General features: G+C 33.3%; 1 protein-coding gene across 1 annotated transcript; it reads left to right on the plus strand.

The window, feature by feature from the left end:
• The first annotated feature begins 597 nt into the window (after positions 1-597).
• LOC112503796 (beta-glucosidase BoGH3B-like) lies at positions 598-11848 on the plus strand. Its single transcript, XM_025107792.1, has 11 exons — positions 598-628; positions 2513-2743; positions 3856-4060; positions 4191-4281; positions 4708-4853; positions 6736-6979; positions 7307-7411; positions 7880-8062; positions 8313-8517; positions 8998-9481; positions 11490-11848. Exons 1-11 carry the CDS (start codon positions 625-627, stop codon positions 11584-11586), a joined length of 1995 nt encoding a protein of 664 aa, XP_024963560.1. The 5' UTR covers positions 598-624; the 3' UTR covers positions 11587-11848.
• The last annotated feature ends 3430 nt before the right edge of the window (positions 11849-15278 follow it).

Below are 15278 nucleotides of genomic sequence, written 5' to 3' on the forward strand. Positions count from 1 at the left end.
ACTTTTTTAAAGAAATAAGTAACCAATTTTTAGAAGTTCGATGATTTATTTATTCAAAAATAATGTTTAGAGATTTAATCATTCAAAATGAGAAAGTTTAATGTCATTTAAAAAAATCATTCAGAGATTTTATCATTTATGTATCCGAAATTCAGTATAGATGGATACATACCCTATACATTTGTCTCGCTTCCACTCATTTACGGATGCAACTCCAAATACTTGAACCGTTGACTCATTTTTATTTTTTAACTTAATCATTCAAATGAGAAAGTTTCACTTTTATCATTCTAATTAATAGTTTAGAGACTTAATAATTCAAAATGAGATAATTCGTTGGTCTTTTATAAACTTTTTTCTTTTCTTTATTCAAACAAAATGTTCGAGTAGCTAATTATTCAAAATGAAAAAGTTTATTGACGTTTCCAAAAATAATATATAGTAATTTGGTTAAGAGGGCATTTAGTGAAAAGAAGTGAAAACCTTTGGTCTGGAAGTGAATAAAATTAAAAGTGTAGGGTCTTGAATGGAAAAACCAGTCGCCGTATACTATTTCAACAAAAACCTCTGTATATTCTGCAGGCGGAGACTCCTTTCATGAAGTAAGATACCCTCTCTCTATCTATGGGTATGTGCTCTCTCTCTCTCTCTCTCTCTCTCTATATATATATATATATATGTATGTGTAGCTGGATCTTGTTCATCTCGATCTTCTTCGATTCCTGATTGTTGCATTTGAAGTTTTGATCTTCTAGGGTTCAGTTATTGTGACATCCATCAATTCATATTCACGAATGTGATGTTTATGTGCGTGCTTGCTCATTTTTTATCTTGTAATGAAAGAGCATTGTTAAAAGCATGTTTGGTTTTTCTTTTATATCAATGTAACAAAGTTTCACAAGGTTATCTGTCAAAATAGGTGAAAAACAGGAAAAAATGTTACATTAAATTAGAGATTCTGAAACTTTATTACATTAGGAGGAAGTAAGGCGATCTTCATTGCATTTTGAAACAAGGGTAACCCTGGTTGGTTGTTCAGTTGATGAGAGACCCTTAGAAATATCAGCTCAAAGATAATTCATTTGTGATCGCTGGCCTTTCAACTGCATTACATTGGTTAGTTTTTTTGTATTAAATTTATTAGCAGACCATACTTCCAAAACATAAAAGCCAATGATTTTATATTGTTGTTTTTCTGTCAAATACTGTGAATCCTTTTTCTCTCTATTTTTATTTTTTCTAAAAAAATATTACTAGATCATAGTCCAAAAACATAAAAACCAATGATTTTATATTGCTATTTTTGGGTCTCAAAATTTTTGTAGTATCATTTTTCTGCCCCTGAGGCTACGATATGATTGTGGGTTCAAGCCCAACAACGTATTTTCTTTGTTTACAAATGCCTTCTCAAAGAAAGAAAATTCATTTCCCTTGAAGTTAATTATTAATGATGGGTTCACCATTTAGATGCTCAAGCTTTTAGATTACCATCTTTCATGTGGTTTAGAACTTAGGTTTCATGTCTGGTGTTTGCATTTGCTCTCTAATTATATTAAGAGGAAAATKCATCAGTATGAAATAAAGTTTGTTTTAGTTCCTATATAGTGTAGTGAAGAATTTTTTTTGTTCTGAATTGATGTAATAAAGTTTCAAAATTTTCTATTTTGTACCTATTTGACCAGTAACCTGTTGATCTTGTAACATTTGATTATGTGGATCTCATTCACGGAAGGTTTATGAAATGCTTAAGAAAGAGCTATGGCGAAGTGGAGGATAAAATGATATTCATGTCATTACATTGATCGAGGAAAAAAAAATTCTTTGTTACACCAAATAGGAACTAAAACAAACTTCGTTGCATTTTGATGCATTTTGCCCTTATATTAATTATTTGAAATTTTGAATCTGACTTGATTTGTCTTGTACGCTGACATACATGTGAGGGGGAGCTTTGAACCTAGACAAATTGTTCAGATTTCCATCTTCTGCTCAAAGCTTTTCCTTCAACAAAATCAGGTTATTTATAGGAGGGCAACAATGTCCAAGTATCCTAGTAAACTGCTTAGTAGGACCAACCACTTCTATCTCCTACGTAGAAGTGTTACAATAAGTTTATAAGACACTTTGGGTGTCTGAACAAGGATTTTAGAACTATTTTGATATAAAGGACATGTGTTCTATTAATTTTTATATGTCATTATTTAAAAATGTGTCACATAAAAACAAGCTTCTATAAAAAGGAATGTTTATAGGACACTTCTCAAAAGTGTTCTATAAAATAAACTAACAGGAATTTTATTTCAGAAGTGTCCTAAAACATTGTCAAGACGCCTAAAAGAGTTTCATATAAACTTTTTTTTAACACTTTTACATAGGATACACAATTGTATTGTCTTGTAAAGCAGTCTATTAGGACACTTAGACATTCTTGGCATTCTATAAACCCGATTTCCTTGTAGCGTTCTACATGAGTTGGCAATTAACAGCCTGATGTATGTTTGATGTGTTGTAGTGAATAGGGTCAGATCAATGTCAATTTCATCCTTGGGGATGATGGTATTGTTATGGTGGTTGGTTGTGGCTGCGGAGGCAGATGATGTGAAGTACAAAGATCCAAATCAGCCGGTTGCTGTTCGAGTGACAGATCTCTTGGGAAGAATGACGATGGAGGAGAAAATTGGTCAGATGGTTCAGATAGAAAGAGTTTCAGCTACTCCTGATATCATGAGGCACTACTTCATTGGTAAATAAATCTTACCACATATAATTAGCATTATATGCATACAATTCGTTATTCATTTTTCCATTTTTATTTATTAAACCGACAACTAGCTCCTAGCTCGTATGTTGATGTTATTTATCAATAAATGAAAAGAAAACGACAGGATAGAGCCTACAGTTTGAGAAGTAGGTGATTTCCCAAGACTCCAACTCAAGTTTTCCTTCCCCCAAAATGACCTATAAATACTCAAGATTCCTAACCCTATCATAATTCAAATAACATACTAGAAGATATTGTAAAAGAAAACTGATTAATATTAACTAGCAAGCCCTTCAAAGTCCCACAAATGACCCCACACTCCCTTGAGATCGGCACTTGTACATCCTATCCAGACTCCTAGGCGTATCAGATCATTTCCTTTTTTGCTTATAACTGGTACTCAAATAGAACAAGTTAGTAGTAGATTTTAGTCTTAAAAAGATTTCCTAATAACTAGAATACTAATTGCTCTTTTGTTAAAATTGGGGAGTTTGACAAAAATGTGATTTTTCTTCTTTTTTCTTTTCTTGTTTCTAATCTGCAAAATACTTGCATAAAGTTCTTACTTGTTATTTTATCGATGATAACTTAAATCAACTGAAATATGGTCTGGAACAATATTTTATGATGCATCCATCCGGAAATTATAATCTATAATTAAAACCACTTATAACATTGTAACATTTATAGCTTTTGTTACCCTTTGTGTCTCTTAGGCCGTATACTTTTCTTTTGCTATCTACTTTCTTCGTCCCAAGATAAATGTCCACTATGAAAAAGGCACACACTTTTAGAAATGCGTAATTATTACACCCCTTAATCAACTAAATGGACAATTTTCAACCGTAATAATAGAGGGGGTATTAAATTTCTCTATTTCATAATTAAGGGTAAAAAATAAACACTAACTTTTAAAGGTGGACACTTATTTTTGGGATAAACTAAAATAGAAATGTGAAGTGTGGACACTTATTTTGAGTTGGGAGGGAGTATATTTCAATAACGAGGGTTAATATAATTTTATATTTTGGGGGGTTGAGGATTTTGATGCATAACACACTAGGTGAATGATCTTTTGTTCTTCATAACTGCAGGAAGTTTGCTAAGTGGTGGAGGGAGTGTTCCAAATCCCCAAGCAACTGTCGTTGATTGGGTTAATATGGTAAATGAATTCCAGAATGGGTCACTTTCTTCCCGTTTAGGGATTCCAATGATTTATGGAATTGATGCCGTTCATGGGCACAACAATGTTATCAATGCTACCATATTTCCCCATAACATTGGCCTTGGAGCTACCAGGCAAGTCAAAGTGTTTAATACATCGCTATTACTCTAAAATGTTTCATATGTTTCTAATTGTGACATTGATTAAGTAAAAAATATTTGCTTCTGAGACATTAAATGTGTTATAATCATTAATGCACATTAGGGATACTGATCTTGTGAAGAGAATTGGTGCTGCCACTGCAGCTGAAGTTAGAGCAACTGGAATTCCATATGCATTTGCTCCTTGTATTGCTGTAAGGATATGGAAAAAGATGCCAATTGCATCTACTGTGGCCAGTGGCTTATTATATAAACACACGCACACACACGTATGTATAGAGCTGGGTTTTGTTAGAAATTCAAAATTTCGTAGTAGCTGTAGAACTACTTTGTTAGCAGAGGTTCACATAAGTTAACATCCTCACATACGTTAATATTTCATGTTGATCTATGTTAATGTATGTCAACATATTCACATATGTTGTTCATGTTAATATATGTTAACATGTTAAGATATGTGAACATCCGGTAACAAAGTGGTTACTACGAAAGAAAAAATTTCTATATGATCCTGATTCTCTCTCTCTCTATATATATATATATTTGTCATTAATAAATGGCTAGATTTTGTTAATGTATTTTGTTTCTAAAGGTCTTAATTGTCGAAAGTTTCTTCATAGGTATGTAGAGATCCAAGATGGGGACGATGTTATGAGAGTTATAGTGAGGATACCAAACTTGTTCAAAGTATGACGGAAGTTATATTAGGGTTGCAAGGTGAAATTCCAAAAGGATCACGATTGGGTGTTCCATATGTTGCTGGAAGGTATGTTATAAGCACAATCTTAAAGATATTTTTATTTTTTATTCGGATCTTTAGTTTTGGAGTATCTCTAATATATACCATCCCTCGGATGTGAGCGATCAACATTAGGCATCATCAACACAGTATATATTTGTCGTTTCTTGTGCGAGCTAGGGGTATTCTCATAAACAACCTCTCTATCTCATGGGATAGATGTAAGGTCTATTTACATCTTATCCCCTCCACAACCCTATCTTCAGGTGGGATATATTGGGTCTGTTTGGTTGGGTTTCCACAATATGTATTGTGTACCTCTGTGTCTATACATGCTGAACACCTCACTTGATTAAGTATAGTTAGGTGGTTGAATAATCTTCTAGCATTTACACTATGAAGGGATTAACCAGACACTCAAGTACAAGCACTTGAGGTTCATTTAATAGATACAAATATAAATTGTCTTCATATATATGTAAACGTACGGTTATTAAATTTTGGATTATGTTATTTTAATACAATTACGTTCCTAGATGACCTTTGTTTTTTCTATATTTAAGGTATTTTAAATACTTAAGGAATAGACAAACAATGTCCTTAAACTATGTGTCAAGTCGAATGTTGCAAATTTCATGGAAAAGAAGTGGGTGTGTGCATCTTGGTGCATGCAAAGTTTCCACTCTAAATTAGCTCGGAAAGCAATATTCTTAGCCCTGTGGTTGATATTGAACGATCTAGGTCTGCAATCTATATTGATTGTCTGATCTAACTAACAATTTTCCTTCTATTTCAAAGAAGGTATGCTTATAAAATTTGGCATGATTATTGTTAGAGTCTGTCCTTGGTTTAAAAATGCGCGCATAATGCGCTCTGATGCGTGATGCGCTCTGATGGGCTGGAGGAAACACATCAGATGGGCTGATGCATTGCGATTCCATGATGCGCTCGCATCACACGATGCATGCATCACCTATGCATTAGCGCATCCTGTATGTTTCATATTTGGGATCCCTTTTTCAGTTTTTAGTTGATTAAAATAGAACGTGAGACTGAATGGTGACCTAATAGAAGAAGCCGACAACCACTAATAGAAGAAGCAGAAGTCGCACTCGCATATCAATCAATTCGGGAGATGAACCCGTGTTGGGGTTTGATGATGCTGGTCTGGGGTAGTATTAGTTGGTCACTTGGTCATTTAGTTTAGGGATTGGGGACTATTAGACATTTACTTGTTCTTCATGGTAGTAGTTTGTGTGTTCTATTATATTATTCCGATTCACGAACTTTTTAAGATTCTAATGCCACTTTTTGAACTACTTTATGTTATACTATGAAGTATTTTGATAGGTAAGTATTTTTAAGGTAGAAATTGATATGTAGAATTAATTTATAAATATTTTTTGAATACCGGGCGCATCACGAGTGTGATGCGAGCACATCAGCATAACGCATCGGCTTCCGGGACCCTTACCGCCTCGGACCGCATCGCGCTTTTTAAAACCAAGAGTCTGTTCCATATTGGCTAGACTTGTACTATTTCTCTTCAATATATGTTGGAATCTCCCCTTTTCTGTTCTTTTGGAGAGTAATATGATGGGGTTCACATATTCTCACATGGTATCAGAGCCAAGATCTACCCTCTTAGGGACTTTGTTCTGCCTCTGTTGGAGGGGGCGTGTTAGAGTCCCACATCGCCTAGACTTGGACCTTTTGTCCTCAATATATGTTGAAACCTCCTTTCTTTCCTTGAGGGATCTTTTAGAGTATTCTGATCGCGGTTCCACATAATCTCACAATTATGATGATCATAATGCATGATTAACTTAAGGATATATGTGGAATTACGATCTACAGCTGCTATAAACTACTGAATTAGCCTAGCTTTGTTTTTCTTTGTGTTTGTTAGGGACAAGGTTGCGGGTTGTGCAAAGCACTTTGTGGGTGATGGTGGGACAACTAATGGAATTGATGAAAATAACACTGTGATCAACCAACATGACTTGCTAAGTATCCACATGCCCCCTTACTATGACTCCATCATCAAGGGTGTATCAACAGTCATGGTGTCCTATTCCAGTTGGAATGGTGAAAGGATGCATGCCAATGCTGATCTTATTACTGGATACCTTAAGGATAAGCTTAACTTTAAGGTATTATATTTTCGTCATACATATTCTTGTAGTAAAATTTCAATTTTTGGGATTTTTGCCATCCATTGCTACGAGTTCAAAAGATAAAATTTCAAGTTTTGGGATTTTCCTGGTTTAGCTTGCACGGATCTCAACTAACCCCATGAGGCCCTCAGCCAACTTGTACGAACACACCTCAACCAGCCAGGAAAATCCCCAATGGTCTTGAGGAGACTTTTTTTAGACAAAAAATTTCATAAAGTGGACTCTTTTTTTTGGGGGAGGGAGAGTGACTGAGTGAGTAGTTATTTATGCTTTTCAGGTTTGCTGATTGTCGAATACTTTCAGGGTTTTGTTATATCAGATTGGGAGGGAATAGACCGAATTACTTCCCCTCCTCATTCCAACTACACTTACTCTGTCGAGGCTAGTATTTTAGCTGGCATTGACATGGTTAGCAGCTCTCTCCTTCTCTCTCTATATATATACACACACACATGAATAACCAAATGAGAACCACAAAAGGTTGCAAACCCGTGAGAACCAATCACAAAATGTTGTTTTACATGATTATTTTTCATCTAAGGCTTGGATTTATTGTTTCACATATATTTGTTTTGCAATGTATTTATTTCACAATGTGATTAATTTCAATGTGTATTTTTTGTTTCACATTGTGAAACAACACTATCTTTTTCACATGGATGGATTCACAATGTGAAACAACACATGATTCGCCTATTTTCACGGTTCTCAACTTCTCATTTGATTATGCCCCCATATATGTGTGTGTGCATGCTTACGCATGTGTTAATAATATATGTATCTTTTTGGTGAAAGGAACTGGTGGTCTGCTGAAGGATCAACGGTGAAGATTCTCCATAATAAAGCTAATTGATATTCAAATTCATTCTTCAACAGGTTATGGTCCCGAATAATTACGTGGAGTTCATTAATGCTATTACATATTTGGTGAAGAACAAATTTATCCTAATGGATCGTATTGATGATGCCGTGAGCAGAATATTACGAGTCAAATTTACTTTGGGCCTGTTCGAGAACCCTCTTGCTGATTTCAGTCTAGTTAACGAGGTTGGAAGCCAGGTCAGTCAAATTTTAATTTAATCCTATGTTGCCCTGTTAATAACAGAGTTTCTGAAACCTCCACCACCCTTCTCAAATATAAGGTCAATCAACCAAATAAACAACAGAATATTTGAGAACCTCATCTCACAATTGATCCATTTCCAAAAATATAAAATCAGAAAAAATAAATTTAAAACAACTCAATTTTGGGTTTTACACTTAAATTTTACATTCTAGTCGTTTTATTTATTTGTTTTGAGAAATATAGGCACACAGGGACATAGCAAGGGAGGCGGTGAGGAAATCGCTAGTGCTGCTGAAGAACGGGAAAAGGGCAGATGAAGCAATGCTACCTCTGCCCAAGATGGCATCGAAGGTTTTGGTTGCTGGAAGTCATGCCGATAATCTGGGCTACCAGTGTGGTGGCTGGACAATTGGTTGGCAAGGGTTTAGTGGGAATGAGAACACGACAGGTACGCTCATCTTGTGGAAAATTATTACTTCAACATTGATATCAACCTTTTATTTTTACCTTTTTAGTTCATCTATAGACTTTATAATTACCTTATATTGTAAACGATATATGACAGAATAACTTTGATTTCAATAAATAATAATAATTCACATCTATGTTTCTAGGATGTATCGGGTTTGACATTTAAATGCAAAACAAAAACCAAACCAAACCAACAGTGTATCCACACCTAGATGTGGGGTATAAGATGGGGTCTAGGGAGGGTAAGATTTACGCATACCTAACCTCTACCCCAAAGAGTAGATTGACTGTTTTCGTTAAGACCTTGGCTTGTGCAATGTGTGACCTTATTAGCTTATCAACCGTTGCTTTTGGTAAGAAAGTGGATCTGTTTTTTCACTCAAAAATGGGTGAGAATTTTCTTGGTCCTGAAGAAAGGGTATGTACGTATGACATGTGAGTTGTTTATTAACTGCAGGAACAACTATTCTTAATGGAATAAGATCTGCAGCCGATCCAAGGACTGAAATCTCTTACGTGGAGGATCCCGATAGTGAATATCTCGAGTCCAATAACTTCTCTTACGCGATAGTGATTGTTGGTGAGCATCCTTACACAGAGATGTTTGGAGATAGTTCAAACCTAACGATTGCAGATCCGGGTCCAAGTGTGATCACAAATGTTTGTGGGAAATTGAAGTGTGTTGTAGTCATCATATCTGGTCGACCGGTTGTGATTGAACCATATATGTCTATGATTGACGCTCTGGTTGCAGCCTGGTTACCTGGCAGTGAAGGGCAAGGTGTGGCTGATGTCCTTTTCGGAGACCATGAATTTACCGGAAAACTTTCAAGGACTTGGTTTAGAAGCGTAGACCAACTCCCGATGAACATAGGCGATCCGCATTATGACCCACTCTTCCCTTTTGGATTTGGACTCTCAACAAAATCAGTGATGCAAAGGTAACACACAACTCATACTAATCAATTAATCTCCATAGCCATTTTTAAACAGTTTCTAGTATATAGCTTTTGTTCTTATATTCTATCTTTTCCAAATGCATGATCTCCGGCCAGATTTAATAACGGCTATAAAGACAAGAATGTCTCTTCCTAACACAAGAATGTCTCAAACCATGTTAGAAGGTCATGCATTAACCCTGATTGGGTTTGCGACAACAAAATTGGTTTAACAATTCTATGTATCCTAATAGGACTTAAATTTATAAGACCAAACAATAACGTGTCATATCCAAAAGTGTTATGAACGAGAGGTTTATAGGATGCTTTTGTGGCTTTCACGAGTTTTTTAGGACATTGTGAAAATAAACCGTCATATTAGCTACTTCCTCCGTCTCAAAATAATGTCTGCATTGAAAAAGGGACACAGAATTGTCAAACCAATTTTGTAATGATTATGCTTTTTATTTAACCAAGGGACAATTTTACCCTTAATTATAGGAATAATTTTTTTTTTCTCAATATCATAACTAAGGGTAGACCGGAAAGCTAGGCATTTACTTTTGAAAGTGGACATTTATTTTTTGACAAACTAAAATAGTAATGTAGACTTATTTTGGGACACGAGTATTTTATAGGACATTATTTGAAAAAAGTATCATATAAACACCAGTGTCCTATAAAAAGATGAGTTTATACGATCTTCTCAAAAGTTAAACTATAAAATTGTTAATATGACGTTTTATTTTAGAAATTCTAAAAACTTGTTAAAACATTAAAACCGTCCTCTAAACCTATTTTTAGATAGGATGCTTTTATTGTTTGGTTCAATAAGTTTAAGTCCTACAAAACATTCTATTAAGAGGTTTAGACATTTTAGACGTCATATAAACCAATTTTGTTGTAGTGGTTATTCATGAGTATAAACTAGGGGTGTAAATGATATGAGACAACTCGTGAGCTATTCGAGATTGACTCGCTCAAAACTCGGTCAACACTTGACTCGAATAGGCTTGGCTCAAACTCGAACTCGACTTGTCATATTAACGAATCGAGTTGAGCTACTTAATACTTGACTCGATAAGCTCGTGAGATACTCGATTTTTTTATTAACTTTAAAAATATAATCAGTTTTATAATATAATATGTATAATATAATGTGATAAAAGTGTTTTATATTTGTAGATATTTGAACAATATTGGCATTTTTAATTATAAAAGCTATATCAATAATTTCTTTATTAAAATCATAATTAGAAAAGACAAAAAAAAAACTATAGAAATGTTAGTGAAGTTGTCGTACATTGGAAGAGACATAAAAAAAGAAGGATGAAGAGTTGCTATAAAAAGAGGGGAGGGGGGTGAATGGAGTTTGTAACTTTGTCTTTTTAATGATGAAGTTTAAGGTGCATCCTTTTGGTAGTATTAATACCTTACCCAGCCCACCTGAAAATCTTGGTTCAGGATCTTCACTCTCCATTCCATAATGGAGATGTGTGTGTATAAGAAACAATATGTTGATAAATATATAATTTATAAGAGATCCTAAAATTTCATAAATTTCGACGAGTGAGCTAGATTTGAATTCGAGTTCGAGCTTCAAACGAGTTTGAGCTCGAGTTTAAGTTTAAAAAATTGCAACCGAGTTCGAGTCGAGTTTAGTTTTTAACTACTTGTGAGTTTTCGAGTAGAGTTCGAGCTTGAGAAATGCCTATCGAGTTCGAGTCGAGTACATTGATACTTGAACTCGACTCACATCATTTATACCCCTAGTATAACCTTCTAACAGGTTTTTAAATAAATGCATAACCTTGTGACCTTTTTAATGCGTCTACTAACAGAAGAATGTCTTAAGATTTGTTAAAGGGTCGTGCTTTTAAATAAAAAATTCAAAAGGTTATTCTCCTGAACAACCCATGTTTGATTTGAGATGTAGTTTGAGCCATCAGTCAAATGTTTATGAATATCAGTCTTGTACTAGACCTAGATAACCGATGTTTGTACTTTGCAGGTCGATATCAGGTGGTATGACTAGGCGACCGTTTCTTCTTGGCATTCTTGTTTCGATGTTTATTGGTTTGAGCTTGTCGCACAGGTACATTTTCTAACTTACCTTATAGTTAGAACTTGAGCTTCCCTAGATCGATCATTTTGTAGACTTTAGCAGAGGTACCGTTTCGCTTGAGCTAGAAGTAGGTCTGTCTACATCTTACCCTTGCTATGGGATCCACTGTCTCCGTTTTGTTTAGGGTCATTTTAAGAGGTCCGACGTTTAGAATTAGATTAGAAGCAGCGAGTTTAAACATCCAATAATTTTTGTTCGATACAATAATAATCTTATTTATATCGAATATTTAAAGACCCTTGTGCATGGATTCTCGTATTTCCATATGTCGATCATGAAATCGTGGTAAGTCATCGATGCCTTTGTCTTTTGTGATGGTTATTGCTATGGAAAATAAATTTCCAAAGGTGAGTACTTTTGATGTTAATTATGTTATAATATTAATATGTACGGTTTGTTATTATAATTTATCGCAGAAACAATATATCTATGTTACATGTAACGTAAATGTAATGTAGTATCGTATGCATTGTTATATTTCTACGGTAGTTGTAGAATGTCAAACCAACTCTTGAACGATATATTTGTCGAATATAAACACCCTCTCTTGCCTGTATGTGGTCTTAGGGGCGTTTACCAACGCTAACTGGATAAGAGTCATCATTCTTAGTTAAAGATTCTCGTTCATCAAAATTGTATAGTATGGTATAAACGTGTCTTACCCACTAAGTGCTAACCGGGTAAGAACCAGGTGAAATTCCCGGTCAGCACAATGACACAATAAGAATAAGTAATTGCTTAGTAAACAACCCTTTGTTGGCCAGGAATTCTATCTTCAAATGTAAAAAATATGATTAGAATTCCAACAGTCGACTTTTATTAGAAACCTCAAACCAGATTTTGTATGTAATGGACGAGTTGCAACATCACTTTAAAATTAGGGTCAACTCATTATGTTATACAGCTCTTACAGAAATGAAACTGATGTTTGTATTATAGGAGATACAAAGCACCTATTTATACTAGAACAGAACAATAGAAATTACCAAACTACTCTAACAGAACACTAGAAATTACCAAACTACCCTAACATAACAATAGAAATTACCAAACTACCCTAACAGAACAATAGAAATTACCAAACTACCCTAGCACTAGTCTAATACTCTAATAAAAGTTTAGGGTTTTAATCGTAATGTCTAAAATGTTAAATAATTACAAGATTTATGAGCCGTTTATCAAACGCTTACTGGATAAATGCTTACTAGCAAAGGTCACCATTTTCATTTACCTTAATGTGTAACATTCTCGGCCATCAAAATAGATTGTTCGTAAGCATCTTTTACCGGTAAAAGCTTACTAATAACACTATTCTTCATTGGGTACTTACTATGCCTCTTACTAGTAAGATTTTCTAAAATATTAAATAATTACATAATGACAATTATTTTTAAAATTCCAGGAAGCTTAGAGGACGTTTGATTCGCAGAATGTTTTAAGTGAGGATGAAATTTGGTTTTCGAAGGAATTACAATGGAACTGAATCAAGTTTGATCACGTGTTTGATTGATAGAGAATTAGAACATTTTACATTTTTGTTTGATTTGCATAATATAGTTTGGGAAATGAAATATAGCAAGGACAAGTGACTAAAACAACCTTTTTATAGTACTTTTGTAATCTCTTGTTTAAATTATAAATTCGAGTAACGTCATGTATTGTTTATTTTAAATTATGTAGAATTAGAATTATTATTAGTTAAAATTATTTATTATTATTATTATTTAAAACATAGTTATTATTGTTTAAAATTATGTGTCATCATCAAAAGGAAGTGACTAATATAATACTTTCTAAGTATTAGGATTTACCATAACGAATGTTCCATTTTCATTGTAAACTTATCTCTATTTAAAGAGTTTATGATTAATGAGAAGTATACATTCATTCTCTTTATTTAGTGTTGTTCTGTTTCGTTTTTCCTATAACACGTTAGCAATACGTTGCTTCGTCAAGAGAGAATTCAACCGTACGTATGGGAAGGTGTCTTACTGTATTGGTATCGACATGAGGCATGCTTTTTACGTTGAACTTGTAATTGGTAGTTCGTTACTAGTTATAATACCATTAAACAAAATTTGTTGACAGTGAGATCAAATTAAAACCTATTCAAAATTAGGGAAAACAACAAACTTTTTTATTTTGAATGGTTTAGTTATTAAACTATTTTTTTGAATGAAAAAACCAAAACCTTCTCATTTTGAATGATTAAGTCATTGAACTTTTTCTTTTTGAATAAAAAAATCATTGAACTTTTCTATTTTGATTAATCAAGTTCTTGAACATTTTTAATAAATAAGCCATCATATTTTTAAAAATTGGTTACCTACATCTCTTTAACCCAAAAAAGTTACATTAATCGACCAGCACAAGTTTGATAGTTTATTTATTTAAAAAAAATTCAGGTCTTGATCATTCAAAAAGTTTTTTATTGAATATTTATCATATTAATATATTAGGCAAATATATTAGTTTAATTTTGGTTTAACTTCCTTTTCTTAATCGCTTTTATGGATATGATAATTTTCATAATTTTGAACTATTACTGTTATTTACTTATGCTTATTTAATTAGTTTACAATTGACTCAAATGATTAAATCCCTAACCTAAACTGGCCTCCTAACCATTTCTCTCCCGTTTTGATACAAAAGTCATTTGGTTCGCAACGTATAGGTCCACAATATTGCGGATCTGGCTAAAAGACTATATATATATATATGTTTAATCATCTGAGAATCCAATAAATTATGATAACATTGAGAAATGTATATATATATATATATACATATACATATATATATATATATGTTTAATCATTTGAGAATCCAATAAATTGTGATAACATTGAGAAATGGTGCATCGTGTGCTATTTCACATAATTTTGTTTTATTTATGACTTGGATTTAATGTATTGATTAATATATATTTCCTTTACAATTTGTTTGTTTCATATGTATTCATTTTACAATATGAAACTTCTTAGTTGTATTTTTTGTTTCACAAACACGTAAAAGGTGTTCATGTTGTGAAACGAATATATGTGTAATAAACACATTGTGAAAGAAATATATGTTAATCAAAATACTAAGTCCAAGCCATAGATAGAAAAAGATATCACGTGAAAGAGCATATGATGCACCAGTTCTCAAGGTTATCACAATTTTATAAGTTTTCAAAAGAAGACACCCCCCCTCCACACACACACACACACACACACATATATATATATATATATATATATATATAGGGGAGCGATCAAATGAAAACCACTCAATTTGTACAAACCGTGCAAACTTCATTCAACCAACCATAATTTTTCATTTTGTTCATTTTTTTGTAATTATGAGAGGTTGATTAATCATTTTTATTGTGGAAGGTGTTAATCATAGATATTATCATCTTCATTATTTTAATTTTAGAGAAATACATGAAACAGTTTCATTAAAATTTAATTAAGTATTATATGAAACAATTTCATAACCATATATGAAACAACTTCATCAAAAAAAAAGTATTATATGAAACAATTTCACAAGAATAAACAATTTCATGAAAAAATTTCATAAGATTAAACAATGAAATCGACGGATGAGGGTGGTTTGTACGGTTTACACAAATGAGGACGGTTTTCATTTGATCGCTCCCCCCCTCTCTCTCTCTCTCTCTCTCTCTCT

Source organism: Cynara cardunculus, unplaced genomic scaffold (genome assembly GCF_001531365.2).
Source record: "Cynara cardunculus var. scolymus isolate 2C unplaced genomic scaffold, CcrdV1 Un_Scaffold_3836, whole genome shotgun sequence".
In the NCBI taxonomy this organism is placed as follows: domain Eukaryota; kingdom Viridiplantae; phylum Streptophyta; class Magnoliopsida; order Asterales; family Asteraceae; genus Cynara; species Cynara cardunculus.

Bases quoted from the DNA above. Each gene is read 5' to 3' on its own strand.
- LOC112503796 (XM_025107792.1), top strand. The intron at 8,518-8,997 runs GTACGCTCATCT...TATTAACTGCAG, and splicing joins TGGGAATGAGAACACGACAG to GAACAACTATTCTTAATGGA. The intron at 9,482-11,489 runs GTAACACACAAC...TGTACTTTGCAG, and splicing joins ACAAAATCAGTGATGCAAAG to GTCGATATCAGGTGGTATGA.